At 35.5% G+C, this 20,671-nt stretch overlaps 1 protein-coding gene across 1 annotated transcript in view; it reads right to left on the bottom strand.

Annotated features, from left to right (window-relative positions):
• Positions 1-16,059, bottom strand: part of ghrb (growth hormone receptor b) — a 33,332-nt gene extending 17,273 nt beyond the window's left edge. The window contains exons 1-2 of the mRNA XM_059357985.1: positions 15,852-16,059; positions 9,198-9,282 (exon numbers count right to left, since the gene is read on the bottom strand). Of these exons, the coding sequence (XP_059213968.1) occupies positions 9,198-9,273 (76 nt within the window). The 5' untranslated portion in view covers positions 9,274-9,282; positions 15,852-16,059. The remainder of the gene's footprint in view (positions 1-9,197; positions 9,283-15,851) is intronic.
• Positions 16,060-20,671: the final 4,612 nt, after the last annotated feature.

Genomic DNA, 20,671 nt, shown 5'->3' with positions numbered 1-20,671 from the left:
TGGAAACATCTGTTTCACAAAACACTCTTCTGGTTACTCCACAAAGCACACCATCAGCAGTTTTAAGATTATATGGGCACAATTTCCCATGAAAACTGCTGACTGTGGATTAACCAGGCTGACACTGTCGACAGGTATTAGCTTATCAGTTTACGTGACATGGAATTACAATAAAGAAACCAAGATATGCAATAATTTGTAATCTGCAGTACTGGATGATTCACTCATAAGCTGCAGACACAGCAACTGGACTTGAACCTCCAGGGCCTTTCTTAGAAGCTACTCCATGTAAGGCTGTAGAGGTTCGTGTTAGGGTGAGGGTTTTGGGAATGCATAGACAGTGTTGCCATTGCATAGTTTGTCCATCAGAGATTACTCTTTTTGCTGTAAATGTCCAAAATGTTCTCAAAGTCGCAGTCCTGACTGTTGCAATATTACAATTGCAGAAAGGCGCAATATTTGTTTTGTGAAAAATGTGTCAAAATGCCTGTCTGAATTAAATGTTTTGGTGCAGAGAGGTCTTGATCTGGTTTCTTCAGACTTAATGAGAAATCTTTGTTTGGTACTGATCCTTGACTATGATCATTTTAATCTTTTTTCCCACAGAAAATGATAATTTGTACATATATTTATATTAGAGCCCAACTGATACAGTATATTGGTTGACTGATCGGTGTAGGTGTATATACTGTCTGATATGTGCCGTTATGATTTTTTTTTTACGCAATATATAATTCAGAAAATTCTGCTTGGCATGATTCAGAAATGTTGTTTGCTATTATAATTTTTTTATCCTCATTTATTTAATAGTGAACACTGAACAGTTATGTTGTTTATTTAGCTATTTATTTTATTATTTTTATTCTCTTTTTTCTCAGTCATAGAATTGGCTGGGAAAGTAATACACTGTTTGTATAATATATAATAATTGTAATAATAATGTATCACAATTTTATATATTATAGTTTATTTGAGTATAGAGAAAGTAGCTCTCAGGGTACATGTGCAGAGTGGTGAAAAATCTTTGCACAATCCACATGAAAAAAGGTCTATTTTATTTTATTAAAGCCCACCATGTAGGCCGGGCTCTAATTTATACAATTTTTTTAATATTCATCATCATAGGGTATATGCATAGGCTCTTTGTGCAACAATTCATGAAGGGCAATTATTATATTATCCATGGTAAGAAGTTATATTAAATCCTGTAGATGCTCATTTAGCGCGACCTCCAATCGAACTGTAGAAAGTGATATAAACTGAACTGCAGCTGTCCATGTACGTCACTTTCAGCGTATAATCCAGGCTTTAGTGAGAAAATACGTGTGTGAGATGTGGGCACACCGGCCCTTTAAACAAGCAGCTGAGGGAGCCGTTTCACATTCGGTTAAGTAAACACTGCTGATTACCAGGAGGCTTTATGATAAATGATTCTGGGGACAGCAGCGGGAATCAGTTGACCTCATCAACATGTCAGAGAGGAACAACACATGAGCCGTGCTGGCTGAGTACCACCGAGACATGTGGGGACACGACGGCTCCCTTACAGCCCAGAGGCAGCGCTCTGAGAGGATGTTGAATACCTCTGGCCCACTTCGGGTACTTCAGGGAAGGGGAGTTACAGGTTAAAAATAACCTGTTTACCCGATCCGTGACTGCTCCTCGGAACTCTGCTTAGCTCAGGATTAAGAGAAAAATCAATTTGACACTGAGCTATGAAGAGCATTTAGGTGGCTCACTTCAACATGATATATGAGAACATGTGACTGGTTTCTAAGTTGTGTGTGTGACAGGGAATATTCATATTGATTTATTAGGGGTTTATAAGGGTTTTTTGAAATCTGTGAGATAACTTTGCTATATTCCTGATATACTATTATTATTATTATTATACATTATTTACTTATAAATCTGAATTAAAGTAATACTTCACCCCCAAAAGTGATTGTTCGTATATCAATTACTCACCCCGTTTTACCTTGAATTCTTACTACGTCACCGTATGTGTCCGTATACTAGTGATGTCCCAATGAAGCCTCATGAACCATTTTCTTTATTTTCCGAGACCACTAGATGGCGCTCTTGATTTAAAGAAAAAGGCTCAAGCTATGGTAATTGAGTGTGATTTCAGCTCTTTGTTGAGCAGAGAGCTCCATCTAGTGGACTCAGAAAATAAAGAAATTGGTTCATGAAGCTTCATTGGAACATCACTACTGTATATGTCTCCGTTTAACCAGAAACGCTAGCGCCAACTTCAAGCATAATAACAACAACAGTGGACTACATCGTCTCTCTACAAATTTAGCTCATGGCTTTGCAAGCCTACGCTGACATCCAAACAGGACTGGTACAACATGTTTCTGCTGTTTGTCTTGATCGCTATGGACCGTAATTACATTCTTTTTAAACAATAAGATGTTGGTGTTAGACTTTGTTGTAAGCTAACGCTAGCCCGCTAGGTATAACTAGCTACCTAGCTCACACTAACTGGAATCGATCACCAATAGTGGAATGTAACTTTAATTTTCTCAAGTACTGTACTTAAGTATAATTTTGATAGACTTGTACTTTGTATTTGAATTTCGATTTTGTGTAACTTTATACTTCTACTCCACTACATTTAGCTGAAAGCTTTGGTTACTTTTCAGGTCAATTTTTAACAAAAAAAATCAAGATCAGTGTAACGTGATAAGTAGTGATGTTCCAATGAAGCTTTATGAACCATTTTCTATATTTTCTGAGTCCAGTAGATGGAGCTCTCTGTTCAACAAAGAGCTGAAATCACACTCAATGACCATAGCTTGAGCTTTTATCTTTAAATCAAGAATGCCATTTAGTGGTCTCAGAAAATAAAGAAAATGGTTCATGAGGCTTCATTGGGACATCACTAGTGATAAGACATTTTTTAATTAACCTTATAACAGTATATTAAGTAGTTAGCATGAACGCTATCCTGAGGAAATTAACATGCTGCTTACATAACTGAAACAATAATAATAATCAAATATATATATATATATATATATATATATATATATATATATAAAACAATCTGATTGGGTCCATTCTGCATAACAAGTACTTTTGCATTTGATACTCTAAGTACATTTTGATGCTGATGCTTTTGTACTTTTACTTCAGTACGTTTTGAATGCAGGACTTTTACTTGTAGTGGAGTAATTTCACAGTGTGGTATTAGTACTTTTACTTAAGTAAGAGATCTGAATACATTTTTCACCACTGTCGATCAAATTGTAGCTAAAGAAATCAAATTAGTTTTAGTTGGTATTGTTGGTCACGATAATCCCGCCCCCAGCCCATGACAAAAGCAGTTTGAGGTTCAAGACCAGCAAAGAGTTGGTGCCACACTGGAATCCAGTTTTCCTGGCCGAGAGCCAGTTTCTTTAGCTGTCGAAGTGCAAAGAACTGGTTTGACATCAGGCACCGGCTTTGAACCGGCCCTCAAACTATCTTGGTCGAAAAAGGTTTATATTGTATGTACACTTTAAAATTCTACATTGGTATTGTTTTTGTGGCAAGAAAAAATCGTCAATGCATCGACAACTAGATAGGCACTGTGAATTGATTCAAACCATTGTAGATTGTCAATTAAATTGACCATCAGGCGGCAATAGTCTGCTGAGCCATCTGTATAAAAGGTTATGGAGGTGGAATAGGAGGACAGGTTTTTTCCACCTCTGAGCCGGCAGCGGAGGTAGTGACAGTGGTGAGCTGAAGTCACAGCTGTAAGGGCGTAGTCTACCCTCAGGCAGCTACATAGTCTAAGTAAAAACATCCTGTGGTTCATGTCATTGTTGACATTTTCAATAAACTAAGAGCTTAAGTGCTCACAGGGCCAAAAGATATCCATAAAAAATGTTTATTCATTCTTTAGTTGATAGGAACATGAATTGCACAAGAGAGAAGATATTAAAGCAAACAAATGTCAGGTGAGATCAGATGATACATGATGATGTATTTCAACATTTTGCAGCTTGCCACAGGTTAATTAATGTTTCCTCATAATGCTGATAAAGAGTTTCAAGGAGACAGAGTTGTTTGTTTGGAGACTTTAGTTACTAGCACTAGTACTAGGGCTGTATGCAAAACATGTGTTTAAATATCTTCTGAATTAAGAATGCCTACAAATAGTTTACTATAGACTTAACATAGCATGCTTAACATATAAATGGGTAAATAATAATGATCAGAAATAATTATATATGATAAGTTGATCCACAGAAAATGTATTTCCAGTTTTTTAATAACTTTTTTTTCTGGTTCAAAAGGTTAAGATTTCCTGCTTAAATGTGTATTCAGATCTCATACTTCAGTAAAAGTACTAATACCACACTGTGAAATTACTCCACTACAAGTAAAAGTCCTACATTCAAAACTTACTGCAGTAAAAGTACAAAAGTATCAGCATCAAAATGTACTTAGAGTAGCAAAAGTGTGCAGAATGACCCACTCAGATTGTTTATATATTCCAAACATATTATTAGATTATTATTATTGATGCAATTATGTAAGCAGCATTTTAATTTAGTAACAACAGGGCTCATTTTAACTACTTAATAAACTGTTGAGATTTATTTAAAAAAAAATCTTATCACTTTAAATTGATCATCTTTTTTATGTTAAATCTCAGCCTGAAAAGCAATTAAAGCTGTCAGCTAAATGTAGTGGAGTAGAAGTTACATAAAATGGAAATACTCAAGTAAAGTACACAAAAAATGGTACTTAAGTACACTACTTGAGTAAATGTACTTAGGTACATTTCACCACTTATTTATATATGATTGTAAAATGTATAGGCTACTTTAACCGTTGTTCGGACATGAACATAATAGAGTTTGAAGAACATCTGGAAACTTTTTCACCACTTTCTGATCATCTTTAATCAATTAAGTATTTTTTATTGTACATGTTGCTGACAATAATCCTTTATTTGAATGCAGGACTTATTTGACATTGTGGTTTTGCTACTTTTACGTATTAGATCTGTGAGAGTGAGAAAGGTTAATAAAGAGGAAAAGACCGTATTGCTCCATAATAGCTATTTCTGACCCTGTACACCTTCACATATTAGATTAACTTTCTAAACCTTCATTTTCTGCTTCTGTGCTTCCACAGTAAGTGCTGCTGTGTTTGCTCACCAGCTGCCAGGCCGAGTTCACTCCTGGTGTAAGTAAACATGTGCGCGGAGGAAGCCGAGCACTTTGTGAACACAGCCGACAGAGCCACAAACCACACACACAATTGAAGTGATGGTAATATCAGTTTACAGCGTATTCTCATTACAGGACTCCTCTTTCTGAGACAAACTGCCACAAGCCTACAAAGTAAACATGTTTACAGCACGTTTTCTCTCTGAGGCCTGCCGACACGTCATGCCTATTTCAGGGTGAAGCAAAACATCCTCTATCAATCTGTTTTTATAAGCGTTTCCTTCCAGCCACAATTTGGAAGGGGAGCAGGCGAGCAGCTAGTATTAATTTCCTTTAAAGGACTCATTCGTACAGATCACCTCTATTATCAGGGAGAACAAGCCCATTATGTTTTAGTGTGTGTTTTCCTCCTAAAGCATCCATAAATGTGTGCACAGTGTGCTAGTGGGAAGCCTTCATTAATGGCTTTCCTCTGAGCAAACGGTTATTTAGAGAGTCACGTGTTCAGACATCAATCAGTGCACTCTCAGGAGGAAATACCTCATCCTCTGCATTTAAAAAGAGCCATTTCCTTCCTTGGCTAAGAGCCACAATGCTCTCAACAATAATTACAGAACCTTTTACGATAACTTAACAAGCCTTATGGGCAAAGCATGAAGAGAAAATAGGAAAAACAAACAAAGTGAGGATTGACAGTTTGAACTAGTAATCACATCAAGAAGCAATGTCCTGATTGCGGAGAGATATAAAGAGTGGTGCTCAGGTGGTGAGCAACAAGAAAACACATGTTCAGCCGTACAGGGACCATTCAATTTGTAGAATTGGCACCTCCGGCGGCTGGTGCAACAATAGCTGGGCGGTAAAAGGAGCTATTTTAAGCCACTCGTGTTAAAATAGTCAAAGTAAAAATTGCAGTCCATTCTGCAAAGACACAATTGATGCTTTTGGACCAGAGGAATATTTTCATAGTTCTGAGAATATAACAATAATATAACTCAATATAACTCAAAGAAACCACCTTTTTTTGAGTCTGCACCGCAAGAACTGAGAAAGATCCTAGTCCTTGGAAAACCACCAGGTGGCTAATAGAAGCCTGTGTATCCTTGGAGGTATCGGATGTAGCCACAATGGCTGGGTTCTACTCATAGACTGGATACAAAACTGGACTTAGGTTTGGACCAGGTCTGAAAAGTGAAGCCAAGGACCAGTTAAGTTAGTTTTGACAACATCAAATGATGGACATGATCAGGAGGCTTCCCGGTCACCTCCCGTGGGAGTTTTTTCTGGCCACATTGAACTAATAAGAGGCCCTGAGGCAGAACCACAACAAGCTGGAGAGTTTATTTATCTTGTCTGGCGTGGGAGCACCTCAACTGGAAGACTTTGCTTAGGGGAGTGACATCTGAAATACTTTGCTTAGCCTGCTGCCCTCGTGACCCATCTTTGGTTAGGTGGAAAAAAATGGATGGATGGATGGATGGATGGATGGATGGATATATAGATGGATGGATGGATGGATGGACAGACAGACGGACTGATGGATGGATATATAGATGGATGGATGGACGGATGGATGGATGGACGGATGAATGGATGGACGGATGGATGGATGGATGGACGGATGGATAGACGGATGGATGGATGGATGGATGGATGATGGATGGATGGATGGATGGATGGATGGATGGACGGATGGATGGATATATGGATGGATGGATGGATGGATGGACGGATGGAGAATGTTTTGTTTTAAGCCAGTTTTTTGCTAGCCAAAATTAGCACCCTTTCAATATTGCAGTAAACATTAACCCATTTAAGCCGGGAAAGCATTACCACATTTCTACCATTAAAACCGGGAACCCGTTGCGTTATTCTACCATTAAGGCCGGGACAGCGGATATGTCGTTTTGTAGTATTTGTATTTTTTTCCACCTATTTTCGGTCTCTTGGCCAATGAAATGCATCAGAATCATGATCAGAATACATGCGGGAGTGTCGCAATGTAACATCGGACTTTTCCAGAACTTTGAAATCATGGCGGAAGACGACTATAGCGGAGGAGCTCAGCAGTAAGTGACGGAAGTGATCTTGATGAAAACAGTGCCGATGATTTTATTGCTGATTCGGACTTTGAACCCTCGGAACCAACCAACTGGGATTTATGGATGAGGAATATGTTTTTAGACAAGATATTTTCACCGAAGAACAGAGAGATTTGTGGCCATCTGGAGATAATAATAATATTAATAATTATAATAATAATTATAATAATTGATAGTGATGATGATATAAGAAATCATGACTGTTTATGTCATTGAGTACCCTGCAAAGTGCAATATAGATAAAATGTATTATAATTTTATATTATGATAATTATTATTTTTATTACAGTAGGCTAATGAGAACTATGTCTATTTCTTCCAATGGCCATATCATGTTTGCATCTTGCTAATGGGCATGTATTAGTCTTATGCACAGGATTTTTATTTAGTCAAATGTAACATTTGCTGAGTTTGTTGATTTTTTAAAAAACTTTATTGAAGGTTTGGACAAATAAACTCAACTTCTCATGAGAGCCACGGGTATAAGCTCTCGAATACTTTTTTTTATTTCATTTCTATCTGCTACAGAGGCTGAAAAATCTTCTGTTGAATTTCCAGAAAAACTTCAGGTTTTAGGGGGCTCTTTCAAAATCGCCCATAAGTTTTCCAGGCATTTTTTCCAGGCGTTTTAGGCCTTAATGGGTTACTTACTGATGCATCTAGCTAAGAAGAAGAAGAATATAATTTTATTTAAATAGGTAGAATGCAGTTTAGCATAGCATAGCACAATATAAAGTGTGCAACAGATGTGCTGTACAAAGAGTTTATAGCTATTGCTATTTTTCAACTCTTGTCCCTAGTTAGTAAGCTAGCTAGCTAGAACTGGTAACCACCTCTCTCATATAACTACAACTAAACCTCTCTTTGAAAATACTGAGACTATGAACATATTAAATTGATATTTGCTCTTCATTTTTTGTATTAGCATGTAGCCATACACACAGTGACACCAGACCATTAGAATCACTCAACAAAATGTGTGATTAAGGCAGCGATTCACAAATCTGCAGGCTATTAAAAGTTGCCAAATCTGATACAGATTTGGCAACTTTTTTAAAACTAAAAAGAACTTATCTGAGCCACCATAGGTTTCAGTGAACAATCTGGCAGCAAGTTGAAAAGCATTCACTCCCTTTTTTTCCCACAGGGAGAAAACATGCATGTCAGAGCACATCAGATTTGTTCATAAAGGCATTCAAAACAACAACAGAATAAAATCATATGGCAGGAGAACAGGAATAGAGGGGAACCATTCCTTGGTCAACACCTCGGCATAAATCCTGACAGAGTTATGTAACAAGACAAAGCACAGGATGTCCGCACGTGACTTTAGTGGTCAATGCAGACCCAGTTTATACATGTGGATAAAATACAGCCCATGTATGCAAATACACAACCCCTCCACTGCCACTGTTGAGCACTTTTGTAGAGAGGGGGGCCCGACACTAAACAGCTTCTCATTGTTCCACAGTGGAGTACTCTCTGCTCTCTAGAATTCCTGGGAAGCCACTTCACTAGAAATCTGCTGGCTGTTCTCTGCGGCTCTGTGCGGACGGCTTCGCTGTTGTGCAACACATTTCATATTCACATGAATGCCAAAGCAGCACAGAGCACACAGTAGGGATAACTACACATGTTTTGTATTATTCTGGGCTGGAATTGTCCTGTGGCCCTTTAAAAGCTGATTTATCTCAAAAACGTGCTCCATCTCGGGTTGCACAACTTTCTAATTCCGAGCCAAACTATAAAAATCTGGGCATCAGAAGACCCCAGATGTCAAAGAAACCATCACCAATGCCAAGGAGAAAAGTTTCAAACAACTCAACACGTTAATATAGCAACTGGATGAATATTAATAATTACAAGTGTTTCTCAAGTTCCAAGTTCAAGTCCCAACATATTAAATAAATATTCATAATCATACCTTGCTCAGAGGCTGATCCCAACACTGACAAAGTGACGATGTAATGGAACAGGAGCATGGTGAGAGTGGCAGCCATGGTGTTGAGCTGTGGAGGAAACGTGGCGAATGTTACTTTCTCAGTGCAGTCCACCCAGCTGAACCACATAATATATGAAGGCCCAGCCCACCACCACCATTAAACACACAGAGGGGCTGGGTACACCCATGATAAAACCACATAAGGTACATAACAGCAAAGTGCTTTAGATACAAGCATTCAACGACAGACTGAATGTTTCAGTTTGTTAACTCCAGTGCACACGTAGCAGCTTATCTGTTTATTTATTCTATATCCTAACGTTCACTCTGTTCCCACTTTGCAAATATGTAGCTGAAGACTTGAAATTTGAACTGTCAGGAACTCAAGAGGCCCCCTTTTTGTCTCCTGAACCTGTTGAACCTGTTTAAGATGGATAATAGCGATTGTTGCACTGCTGTCAGACATCCAAGTTAATGAGGTTGACTTTGATTTATTTGACTTCTGCATGTGTAGTCACACCTTTGGTAGCTTTAAAATGATCTTATTTCAGATTTTCATCAAAGTAATTTGAATTATTGGCACTTTTACTGATATCTGCAGCTTTGCATCTCTTTTTATAACTCATATTTTAGCTCACATGTCAACTCCATTTTTTGCTTTTACTTATGTTTGCACTTCGACCACTTTCAATACCTTTCAGCAGCATAGTTTGCTGCTTTGGCATTCGCGTGAATATGAAATGTGTTGCACAACAGCGAAGCCGTCCGCACAGAGTCGCAGAGAACAGCCAGCAGATTTCTAGTGAAGTGGCTTTCCAGGAATTCTAGAGAGCAGAGAGTTCTCCACTGTGGAACAATGAGAAGCTGTTTAGGGTCAAGTCCCCCAAAAACAGTGGCAGTGGAGGGGTTATGTATTTGCGTACATGGCTGTAATTTATCCACGTTTGCATTGACCATTAAAGTCACCTTTCTGCAGCTTCACTTTCACTACTAATGTACTTTAACTTCACACTGAAACTACTTTATTTAACACATACTCATAGTCATTCATTATCCTTAGCGCATAGAAACAGACAACCATTCACGCTCTCATTCACTCCTACGGACAATTTAGAGTCACCAATTAAACCTAAGTGCATGTTTTGGGACTGTGGGAGGAAGCTGGAGAACCCAGAGAGAACCCATGCTGACACAGGGAGAACATGCAAACTCCACACAGAAGAGCTGCAGGCTGCAGTCGAACCGGCGACCCTCTTGCTGTGAGGCCACCGTGTATCTACACTAAAACTTCTTCTTTCAGCACGTCCATTTTAATTGCCACTTCAACTGCTTTAAGAAATCTTCTTTCAGTGTTTACACTTGAACTGACACAAAGTCATTTCAGAATATAACTTCAACTCTTGCAGCTTTATAAAAATTGTTATTATATATACTTGAACTAACATTGAAACTACTGTATTCAGTTTAACTTCAAGTTTACAAATCAGCTGTAACTAGCTGTGTTTCCATTAAAGTTGAATCAAATTTTGAAGCGAAATTTTGAAATGTTGCATTAAAGAAAATGCGAATTAGGGACGTTTCCATCAACTGTTTTAGAGCAAATAAACAAAGCTGCATGAACGTACTTTGGTCAGAAGATGGCAGTGTATTGTGTCGCTGCAGGCTAATCCCTCAGTAAACAGTAGAAGAAGAAGAGATTGAGCAAGAGAGGAAAATATTTTAAAAAGAGGTTGCTAATCGGACAACTTTGGCCAGCACAAGAGAAAATATGTCTTCAGGAATTAAATTCCATTGGGCAACTTATAATTGTTCTTCATGTCAGAGTGGAAACAGCTGTTCAGCCATGTGGGTTAAATGTTATCTACATCAGAACTTATTTGCAAAAAGCGCTTCCATCTCCTGTTTTGTTTCGAAAAAGACAAGTTTTTAGGCTCAAGCGAGCGTAAAAACTTGTATGCACATTTTCTAAAGTTTTGACGAATTTTGGTGTTTGCATCAAGCTTTTATCATTTGAAATTTGTTTATGGAAACACTGCTACTGTCGGCTTCTCTCAGCATCACTTCAACTACTACTGCACTTTAACTTCACTCAGTGCTCACACTTAAATGGTCACTTCAGCTTCATTCGCTGCTTGCATGTTTAAACTTCTCTCTTTTCAGCACTTCAATTTAAACTGCCACTTAGAAATCTTAATTCCTTTATTGGATTTTTTATGCCTACACGTAACCTAACACTTGGACTTTTTTACAACACCCTATTCAACTTTAAAACTTTAACAACTGGCATATCAACTCATTTCAGTGCTTCACCTTCAGATACACCTTCATTTTCCTGATCATCTTTCATATTGTTGTCATTTCACAATCTTCAAAGACTCAATATGTTGGGAAATGTAATGTAAATGTTTGTTGCAGTCTTTCATAACAGGCAAGAATACGTACATCTTATTTAGAAAAGTTAGACCTGTCCAATGTCTCATATCTTTTTCCATATAAGAATCTTAGTGATGGATATTAGTACAACACACACATTATTATGCAGAAGGGAGGAACAGCAGATCTAAATCAGATTCTCAGCATGTTTCATTCAGATTTTATTTGTGGTATTCATACTGTTTAACTTTCCTGGAGAGAACATTTTTGTTCCCATAATAACATCCACATCCTGTCAGCACAGCTGTGTTCCTGCCTGCACATGCAAAATATATCACTACTAATGCTGGTCCTCATTAACTTTCTATTTACTCAGCCTTGTACACATGATTCATATCATTTTTATCTTATAAAGCAGATTTTTTTTAACCTCAGAATATGGGCTCTTTATGTATGTGACTTTGAGCTTGATTGATATGCTAGCAGAGCGATAATAACTAATTACAGAAATATTGTTTTAATTAAATTTTGCTTATCTTCTTTTTGCTTAACTTATTTATGTTATTGTTTACAATAATTGGATTTCCAGTGAAGTCTACTCCTTCAACTCATATACTTTTGTCCAAAACATGGATAAAAGGTTAAATAGGGTTTGATTTTGACTGATGATAGGGCTAAATGATCACTGATATATATTGTCAAAACAATTCTACAATTCTACAATATCATTTAACAGACACTTTTATCCAAAAGTTTCATAGGCTATTTTTATTTAACATATTTTTTTATTTAAATTTGCACTTTATGGAGCTTTGATTTAAAAAAAAAAAAAAAAAAAAAAAGGTACTCCTGTGGGTATACAGTATTAATGTTCGCTTAATTAAATGTTTTCAATAAAACTACTTGTGACATGTCATATTTGACTTTGACTTTGACTGAACATTTGCTCTCACTTTATAATAAAAATATCGGGATATATACCGTATATCGATATTCAGCCTAAATATATCGGGATATGACTTTTGGTCCATATCGCCCAGCCCTAACAACACATCCAACTTTGAAGCAGATGAAGAACACCACTTTATTAGGTAAGTGTATGATTTTGGCCATATCACTCAGCCACAATAAATAAACAAATTAATCTGTACAGTATCCTGCATCATTACAAACAGCTCTATATTCATCAGATATGAAGGCTACTTGCCAAAAAGAGTGTTTGTACTCATTTGGTTATCCTCTCCATTGTCTACTTGATAATTTCAGTGTCAGTCAGGCTCTGTGTTAGGTTCAATAGGTTCACAATAAGCTAAAAATAGCTACATCATCTTTTATAATTTGTGTTGGGTGGAGCTAGATACATAATTATAAGTGTCTGGAGTGAGAATCAGGATGTGCTGTAGTCAAAGTATTATTGCTCGTGTTCACCACTGTAGCTCTGTTGAGATCAAACCATTTTACACTCTGGGTAAGGGGATGTCTCATGCTGATTAGACACACAAACAGACTCAACAACCCTCAAAGCTGCAGATAACACACATTCAGTTAAGATGAATGAGGCGTGGAATCAGTGACCAATCAGAGCAGACCCCAAGAGAGGATAAACTGATAAAGGCGAAAATGAGGCATTTCCAAACATTTCCTACATTGCTGCTAATTTGCAAGTTGTACAAGTTTATTCTTATACTGTAGTCAAACAGAAGCCTTTAATGGGTTAATGTATCATTCTGAATTGAATTACTGCTGATACACGGTGATGTCCATGGCCTGACTATCAACAGCCGATCTACTGAGCTTCCTGTAATTTGACATTTGAGACAACACAAACCTGTCCAAATGTATACACTACACAATTAAAACGAGTGTACACTAGAGGTGTGATTTTGACATGATTTTATCCTGATACGATATTATTGCTATTTTAAGCATTTCGCAATATGGTGAGTATAGTGATACAATATATTGTGATTTAACTGTTTAACTGCATTTTGTATCCACAAAATTAAATTCAATTAAGAATTGTTTTGTCCAATTAGAGAAAATTATCAGTCTGTTCATCTCATTTCAGTCTTTTTATTTCTCCACAATGAGTCAAACCCACAGACTGACCAACAAAGTATTCAAATAGCCTTTCATAGGCTATTTTTCCTTTACAATCTAACTACAACCACAATTCCAAAGATGTTGGAAAGCTGTGTTAAAATAAATAAATAGAATGCATCGAATTCAGAGTGTATATTTACAAGCTTTTGTCGAATCAGGGTTGTAATATAGCCTTAAAAACTTATGCATTAAAATGCATAATACATTTTAGTTAAACATACTAATATTACTAAGGCTGCAGCTAACAATATAACTGATCATCTACTCATCATTTATTTTCTCAGTAAAATGTAAAACAGTGAAACAAAAGCCCAATGCAATATCTTAAACCACAAAATTATATCCTGTTTAAACCAAATACTCACATGACATGACATGACACAAAGACAATGATCAGATATTCACAATGTAAGAGCTGGAACGAGGGAATGTTTGGCATTTTCATTGAAAAATTACACAAATAATAGTTTAAAAAGTTGCTAATTAACGATTCATACTTGCTCAACCAACCAGCTGACAGTTTCACTAATTGTTTCACTTCTGAATATAAGCAATAAAACACTTTTTTAAAAACTGCACAATCATAAAGTTAAAACAAAACAGTAGCATGCTGCTGTGCAGAAATAAAAGTCCTGCATTCAAATTTTACTGATGTAAAAATACACAAGTAAAAGCATCAAAATATACAAAAAAGTATCAAAAGTATGAACTCAGTAATGCAGATTAGGGCATATGTAATATGTAATATATATATATATATATATATATATATATATATAATTGCACTATAGCCCAATTATTGATTAATTATTGTGTTCATAACTTGACTGTTGCAGCGAGTAAAGGTGGAGCTCATTTTCACAATTTACAATAATGTTTATTTTTATTTATATAGCCTACCACTGTGTAGCTTAACCCTCAACCTGTAATCATATCAGAGCTCTTTAGTTGATTAGATTTATCTGGATGTGCAATGTAAGTAAAGCTGTCAATTAAAAGTAGTTTGGTAAAAAGTACAATAGTACAACATTTTCAATATTTAAAATTGAAATGTGGCAGAGTACAAGTTTAGAGTAGCATAAATTGTAAATAATCAAGTACTTGAGCCCATAATTTGCCCATCGGACCCTGCCTGAAAACTACCAACCTCCAACTAACTAAATAACTAATTAACTGTTCATATTTTTAAGAGCAAACTTAAGACTTACCTTTTTAATTCGGCTTTTACTTGAACCATTTTTTTGGTCATGCATCTTAGTGTTATAACATCTTGTCTTTTGTTTATTTATCTATTTGCTACTATTTATTAGTCTATATATATATATTCATGCTCTACTTCTTAATTATTTATTTATTGTTTTTATCTAGCTTTTTTTTTGACTTTTTATTGTTATTATTGTTTATTTTTATTTTTAATTTTATTTTATCTTACCTTACTTTATTTTAATATTATTATTATTATTATTATCACTTTCTCCTCTTTTATGTAAAAGTGCTATACAAATAAAGTCTGATTGAACTAACTAACTAACTAACTAACTAACTAACTAAATAAATAACTAAATAACATAGAACTATTGACTTAACTCCCGAAAACTGAGCCTGATGGAGTCTTGATTGAAATAGGCTACGGTTTTTTTTACTAGATTTTAAAGGTTTTAATGTAAATTCAGATTTATTTATCATAGGTTTGTTATTTATAGGTTAAGTTTATTTGTATTTTTAATGCATGCATGGTGTCTATCTATCTATCTATCTATCTATCTATCTATCTATCTATCTATCTATGTTATTTTCCAGCCTTTACCACCTGTAGGTTTGACTTACTGACTTGGCTAAGTTGAACAGCTGCCTATAAAAGTTAATATAACTTGTTGGCAACCCCTTTCACTGTAGTTTCAGTTAAATAAGTTTATGACAAATCCATTTCACAGTGTGGGCTTTCGTCCCTATGTGCTCTCTGAGATTGTGCAAGATTACAGGAGGGGGAAATTTTAGATTAAGCTCTGATAAAACACGGTAACAACAACAAGTAGTCTGTAGCTGCCTCCAACGTGGTTTCAGTTGTTTTTTAAGAGTTAACGCTGTCAGATTATGTGGGTTTACCTGCGGAATGCTGCGAAAACATGTCATGCAGGACAGACGTGAAAAGTAACTCACCGCAGTCTGTCCTCCGTCCTGTAAGGTCTCACAGCTTTGCTTAATAAAAAAGCAACAACATCGAAAACTCGCTCACACAAATGAACTCCAACAATCCGCGACCGCTGTCTGAAAACCTGCTGGGATTGTGTTTAGTCGAGGTGCATGCAGGGTGGTAACGCTGTCGAAGAAACCCTGCCACACTGACTCACACACTGTGTGTGTGTGTTTTCAACCGCAGCACAGCTGTAGTCCCCCTGCTGCTGCTGGGGCGGAGAGAAGGGCGACATCTGTCGGTGGAGTCCGGCTACAGCAGGGACACAAGCAGGAGATCTCCAGGAATACTCACTGAAACGGGAGCGGCAGGATCTATGGAAGGTCAACTGCGCCAATAAAATAAAACAATGCGATAAAAACTTAGCCTTGCGATGAAAAAATATTCTGTAAATAATGACTTAGTATCTCAAAATATTGCAAATTTTGTTTGTTTGTTTACATTAAATCCTGTGTTGTTTATTGTTTTTATTTTAATTATTGCAATTATTGTTTTTTTTAAGTTGTTTCAGTTTATTTTCCTGTTTCTATCCTTATTTTGAATGTCTTTTTTTCTGTGGGAAACATTTTTTTAATGTCAAGTGTCTTGTACATATGGAAAATTGACAACAAAGTTGACTTTGACTTTGACTAATGACAAAAATGGCTTTTTTGCACATTTATATGTACACAATATTTACTTTTTTCTTACAGTCAAGCGCCACCTGTGTTGTTTATTGTTTCTATTTTAAATATGGCACTTTTTGTATTTTATTGTTTTTTTCTGTAAAGTTGACTTTGACTTTGACTAATGACAAAATAATGACTTAGTATCTCGAAAACTAAAACTTTATATATATATATATATATATATATATATATATATATATATATATATATATATATACATTATATATTTCATTCCAACTTGTAAATCAATTTGAAAGTGAAGTCCATAAAGTCATTATAATACCATATTACCAGAAAAAGTCCAACATTAAACACATTATATAATTACGAGTAAAGGAGTATTAGCAGTAAAATGTAATAATAGGGTCAATCTGCACAGAAACTTCAACCACCAAGTACATCCAGTGAAATATGTTCAGTAATTCTCTGTGAAATGGAGACGAAAAAAAGTTTCCCAAAAAGGAAATGCTCACATAAAGTATCTCTTTATACTTAACTTGTATTACGGTTAAGATTAAGATTAATATTCCCTTATTAGTCCCACAATGGGGAAATTCAACCTCTGCATTTAGTGAACACACCATGCTTAGGAGCAGTGAGCAAATTCCTTTGCAATCCTTGACCTGTGCAAAAAATAATGTGGAAACTATGATCAGCCTAAAAAAAGGTAAATAACACCTACTTAAACTGAATAAAGTCCAACTATACTGCATTGTTCTACTGCATAACTCGAAATGTAGTTTGTCTACATGTAAAGGAAGTGCTCCTCGGCAGTTTTAGAGGGGTATTTCTCAGCCTGTGGAGTCCCATTTCAGGTCATGTTCAATCTGTGGAACATGTGAGTCTCACCCACTCACATGTCAGCAACTTGTTTTTGACTGCAGGGACCACCCACACACTCTGCACATGCTTTGCATAGCACACACACATACACAGGCTGAGATGCATGCATTCACAGGCTTAATGTCTTTGCAGTAAGCCTGGTTAAATACTAGTTACTCTTCGTGTAAGACTACCATCTTAACAAAAGCCTAATTATTTGGCCACTAGAGGGCAGTGGCAACCGAAGTATGGAAAACTTGTGTATTTACCAGTGGTGAAAAATAACTAACTAATAAATGACACAAGTACTGTACTTAAGTAAAAGTTTGAGGTTCTTGTACTTTACTTGAGCGTTTTCATTTTATGTAACTTCTACTTCACTACATTTTAAGGGAAATATTATACTTTTTCCTCCACCACATTTAGCCGACAGCTTTAGTTACTTTTGACATTAAAATCAACATACATTTAAAGTGATAAGATTTCATTTTCAAATTAAACCATAACAGTAAAAGTACAAAAGTATCAGCATAAAAATGTACTTAAAGCATCAAAAGTAAAAGTACTCGTTATGCAGAATGGACCCACTCAGATTGTTTTATATATTCTAAATATATTATTGGATTATTCGTATTGATGCACTTATGTAAGCAACATTTTAATTTTCTCAAGGAAGGGCTCATTTTAACTACTTAACATAGACCTATTGTTATCAGGTCTAATTACAAAACATGTCTAATTACTTTGAATTTATCCTATTTTCTATGTTAAATCTTGACCTGAAAAGCAACTAAAGGTTTCAACTAAATGTAGTGGAGTAAAAAGTACAATATTTGCCTCAAAATGTAGTGAAGTAGAAGTATAAAGTGTCTCAAAATTGTACTTAAGTACAGTACTTGAGTGAATGTACTTAGTTACATTCCACCACTGAGTGAAAACTGGTAGACATGCACTGAAGCCATACTGTTTCATGTCTTGGTGCTAAATCCCAAAGAAGACCACCAGTTGCCACTAGATGGCGACCACATCTAGTTATAAACTGTGGGTGAAGACCATAGACTGTATAAAGGTGAAGACTCACTGCTCACTGGTTTCCACCCAGTCATCCACAGTGGTGGACAAGGTATACAACTCCAGAACTTGAGTCAAAGTATACTTTGATGCAGTCATACTTTTTCTTGAGTTAAAGACATTGTACTGTGTTTATTGGACAAAATTGAAACATATACAATACTGTGCAAAAGTCTCAGACAGGTATGAAAAAATGCTGTAAAATAAGAATGCTTACAAAAATAGAAATGTTAATAGTAGTGATGTCCCTATTTATATACAGTCTATGTGATGTCCCAATAAAGCCTCATGAACCATTTTCTTTATTTTCTGAGCCCACTAGATGGCGCTCTTGATTTAAAGAAAAAGGCTGACGTTATGGTAATTGAGTGTGATTTCAGCTCTTTGTTGAACAGAGAGCGCCATCAAGTGGACTCAGAAAATAAAGAAAGTGGTTCATGAGGCTTCATTGGAACATCACTAGTTAATAGGTTTTAAAAAAAATCAATTAACAAAATGCAATGCAGTGGTGGAAAGTAACTAAGTATATTAACTAAAGTACTGTACTTAAGTACAATTTTGAGGTTCTTGTGCTTTACTTGAGTTTTCCCATTTTATGTAACTTAATACTTCTACTCCTCTACATTTTGAGGCAAATATTGTACTTTTAACTCCACTACATTCAGATGTAGCTAATTAAGTTACTTTTCAGGTCGAGATTTAACATAAAAAATATGATACATTTTAAGTGATTATGCATATTTTCTTTAAATTAAACCTCATTACTGTATTTTAAATTGTTAAAATTGGCCCTCCCTTGAGAGAATTTAAATACATCAATTTTAATCCAATAATATATTTGGAATATGTAGAATATAAACCTGTAAGTGGGGCCATTCTGCATAATGAGTAGTGAAGCTTCATGAACCATTTTATTTGTTTTCTGAGTCCACTAGATGGAGCTCCCTATTCAACAAAGAGCTGAAATCACACTCTATTACCATAGCTTGAGCCTTTTTCTTTAAATCAAGAGCGCCATCTAGTGGTCCCAGAAAATAAAGAAAATGGTTCATCAGGCTTCATTGGGACATCACTAATAACGAGTACTTTTACTTGTGTTACTTTAAGTACATTTTGATGCTGATACTTTTGTACTTTTACTTCAGTACGTTTTGAATGCAGGACTTTTACTGTCTTGGAGTAAATTCACAGTATGGTATTAGTACTTTTACTGCAGTAAGAGATCTGAATACTTCTTCCACCACTGGGTATGTGTCAGCAGTGGATACATAAAGGACCTGGTTCCAATACCACAACCTGGTGCAGCAACGTTTAAAAGAAGAAAATGTACTTTGTAAATTTCCAGCCTGGTCAGACCTCCCTGGTGTTGTTTATTCGAATTGGATAAGATCCAGGTCAGAAGGGACTCATTGTGACGTTGTGTCCTGTTCTCTGGAGCAAACGGCATGATGACCTCAGGTACGTGTCCATTTAGCATTTAAATTGTCCATTTACGTTTTTTGTTGTTTTTATGGGGTTTAGTGCTGTCTTTTTGCTGTTTAATTTTTTTCTCATTTTTTCTTTTGTTGCTTTTCCATTCTCTTCTATTTTATTTATTTAATTATATTCCTCTTTATACAAGGTTGCCCATAAAGTTGGAACACCTTTGAGTTTTGAGATATTATTCACTTTGTCTGTGAAGAATAAATCACAATCATTTCATGGAAAGAGGAAAGAAAAATATTTTATTCCAACTTTTATGGGCCACCGCGTATGTTACTTAGTATGTATGTATTAGTTTGTGTTTGAATGTGCAGAATGTTGAGTTTACTTGTAGTTAAGTGAGTTTAAGTGACACATAATAAATAACTCATCAGTTTGTGTCCAAGATGAAAATAAATAAGACATTCAATTTTCTACAAAATATTTAGATATCTTGTGCAGTGTGTATGTAGTATTGGTGGAGATTAAATTATATATATATATAAGTAGAAAAATAAAAAATATTATCAATTTAAACAAGTAGAAATATAATAAAAAATATTAACAATTTAGACGAAAGGAAAATTATATATATATATAATAAAAAATATTAACAATTTAGACGAAAGGAAAATAATATATATATATTATTTTCCTTTGGTCTAAATTGTTAATATTTTTTATTATATTTCTACTTGTTTAAATTGATATTTTTTTTTATTTTTCTACTTGTTTAATTATATATTGTTAATACTTAAAACATA

Source organism: Centropristis striata, chromosome 19, assembly GCF_030273125.1.
Source record: "Centropristis striata isolate RG_2023a ecotype Rhode Island chromosome 19, C.striata_1.0, whole genome shotgun sequence".
NCBI lineage: Eukaryota > Metazoa > Chordata > Actinopteri > Perciformes > Serranidae > Centropristis > Centropristis striata.
The sequence above is the reverse complement of the archived record's forward strand: the minus strand, read 5'-3'. Positions and strand labels throughout refer to the sequence as shown.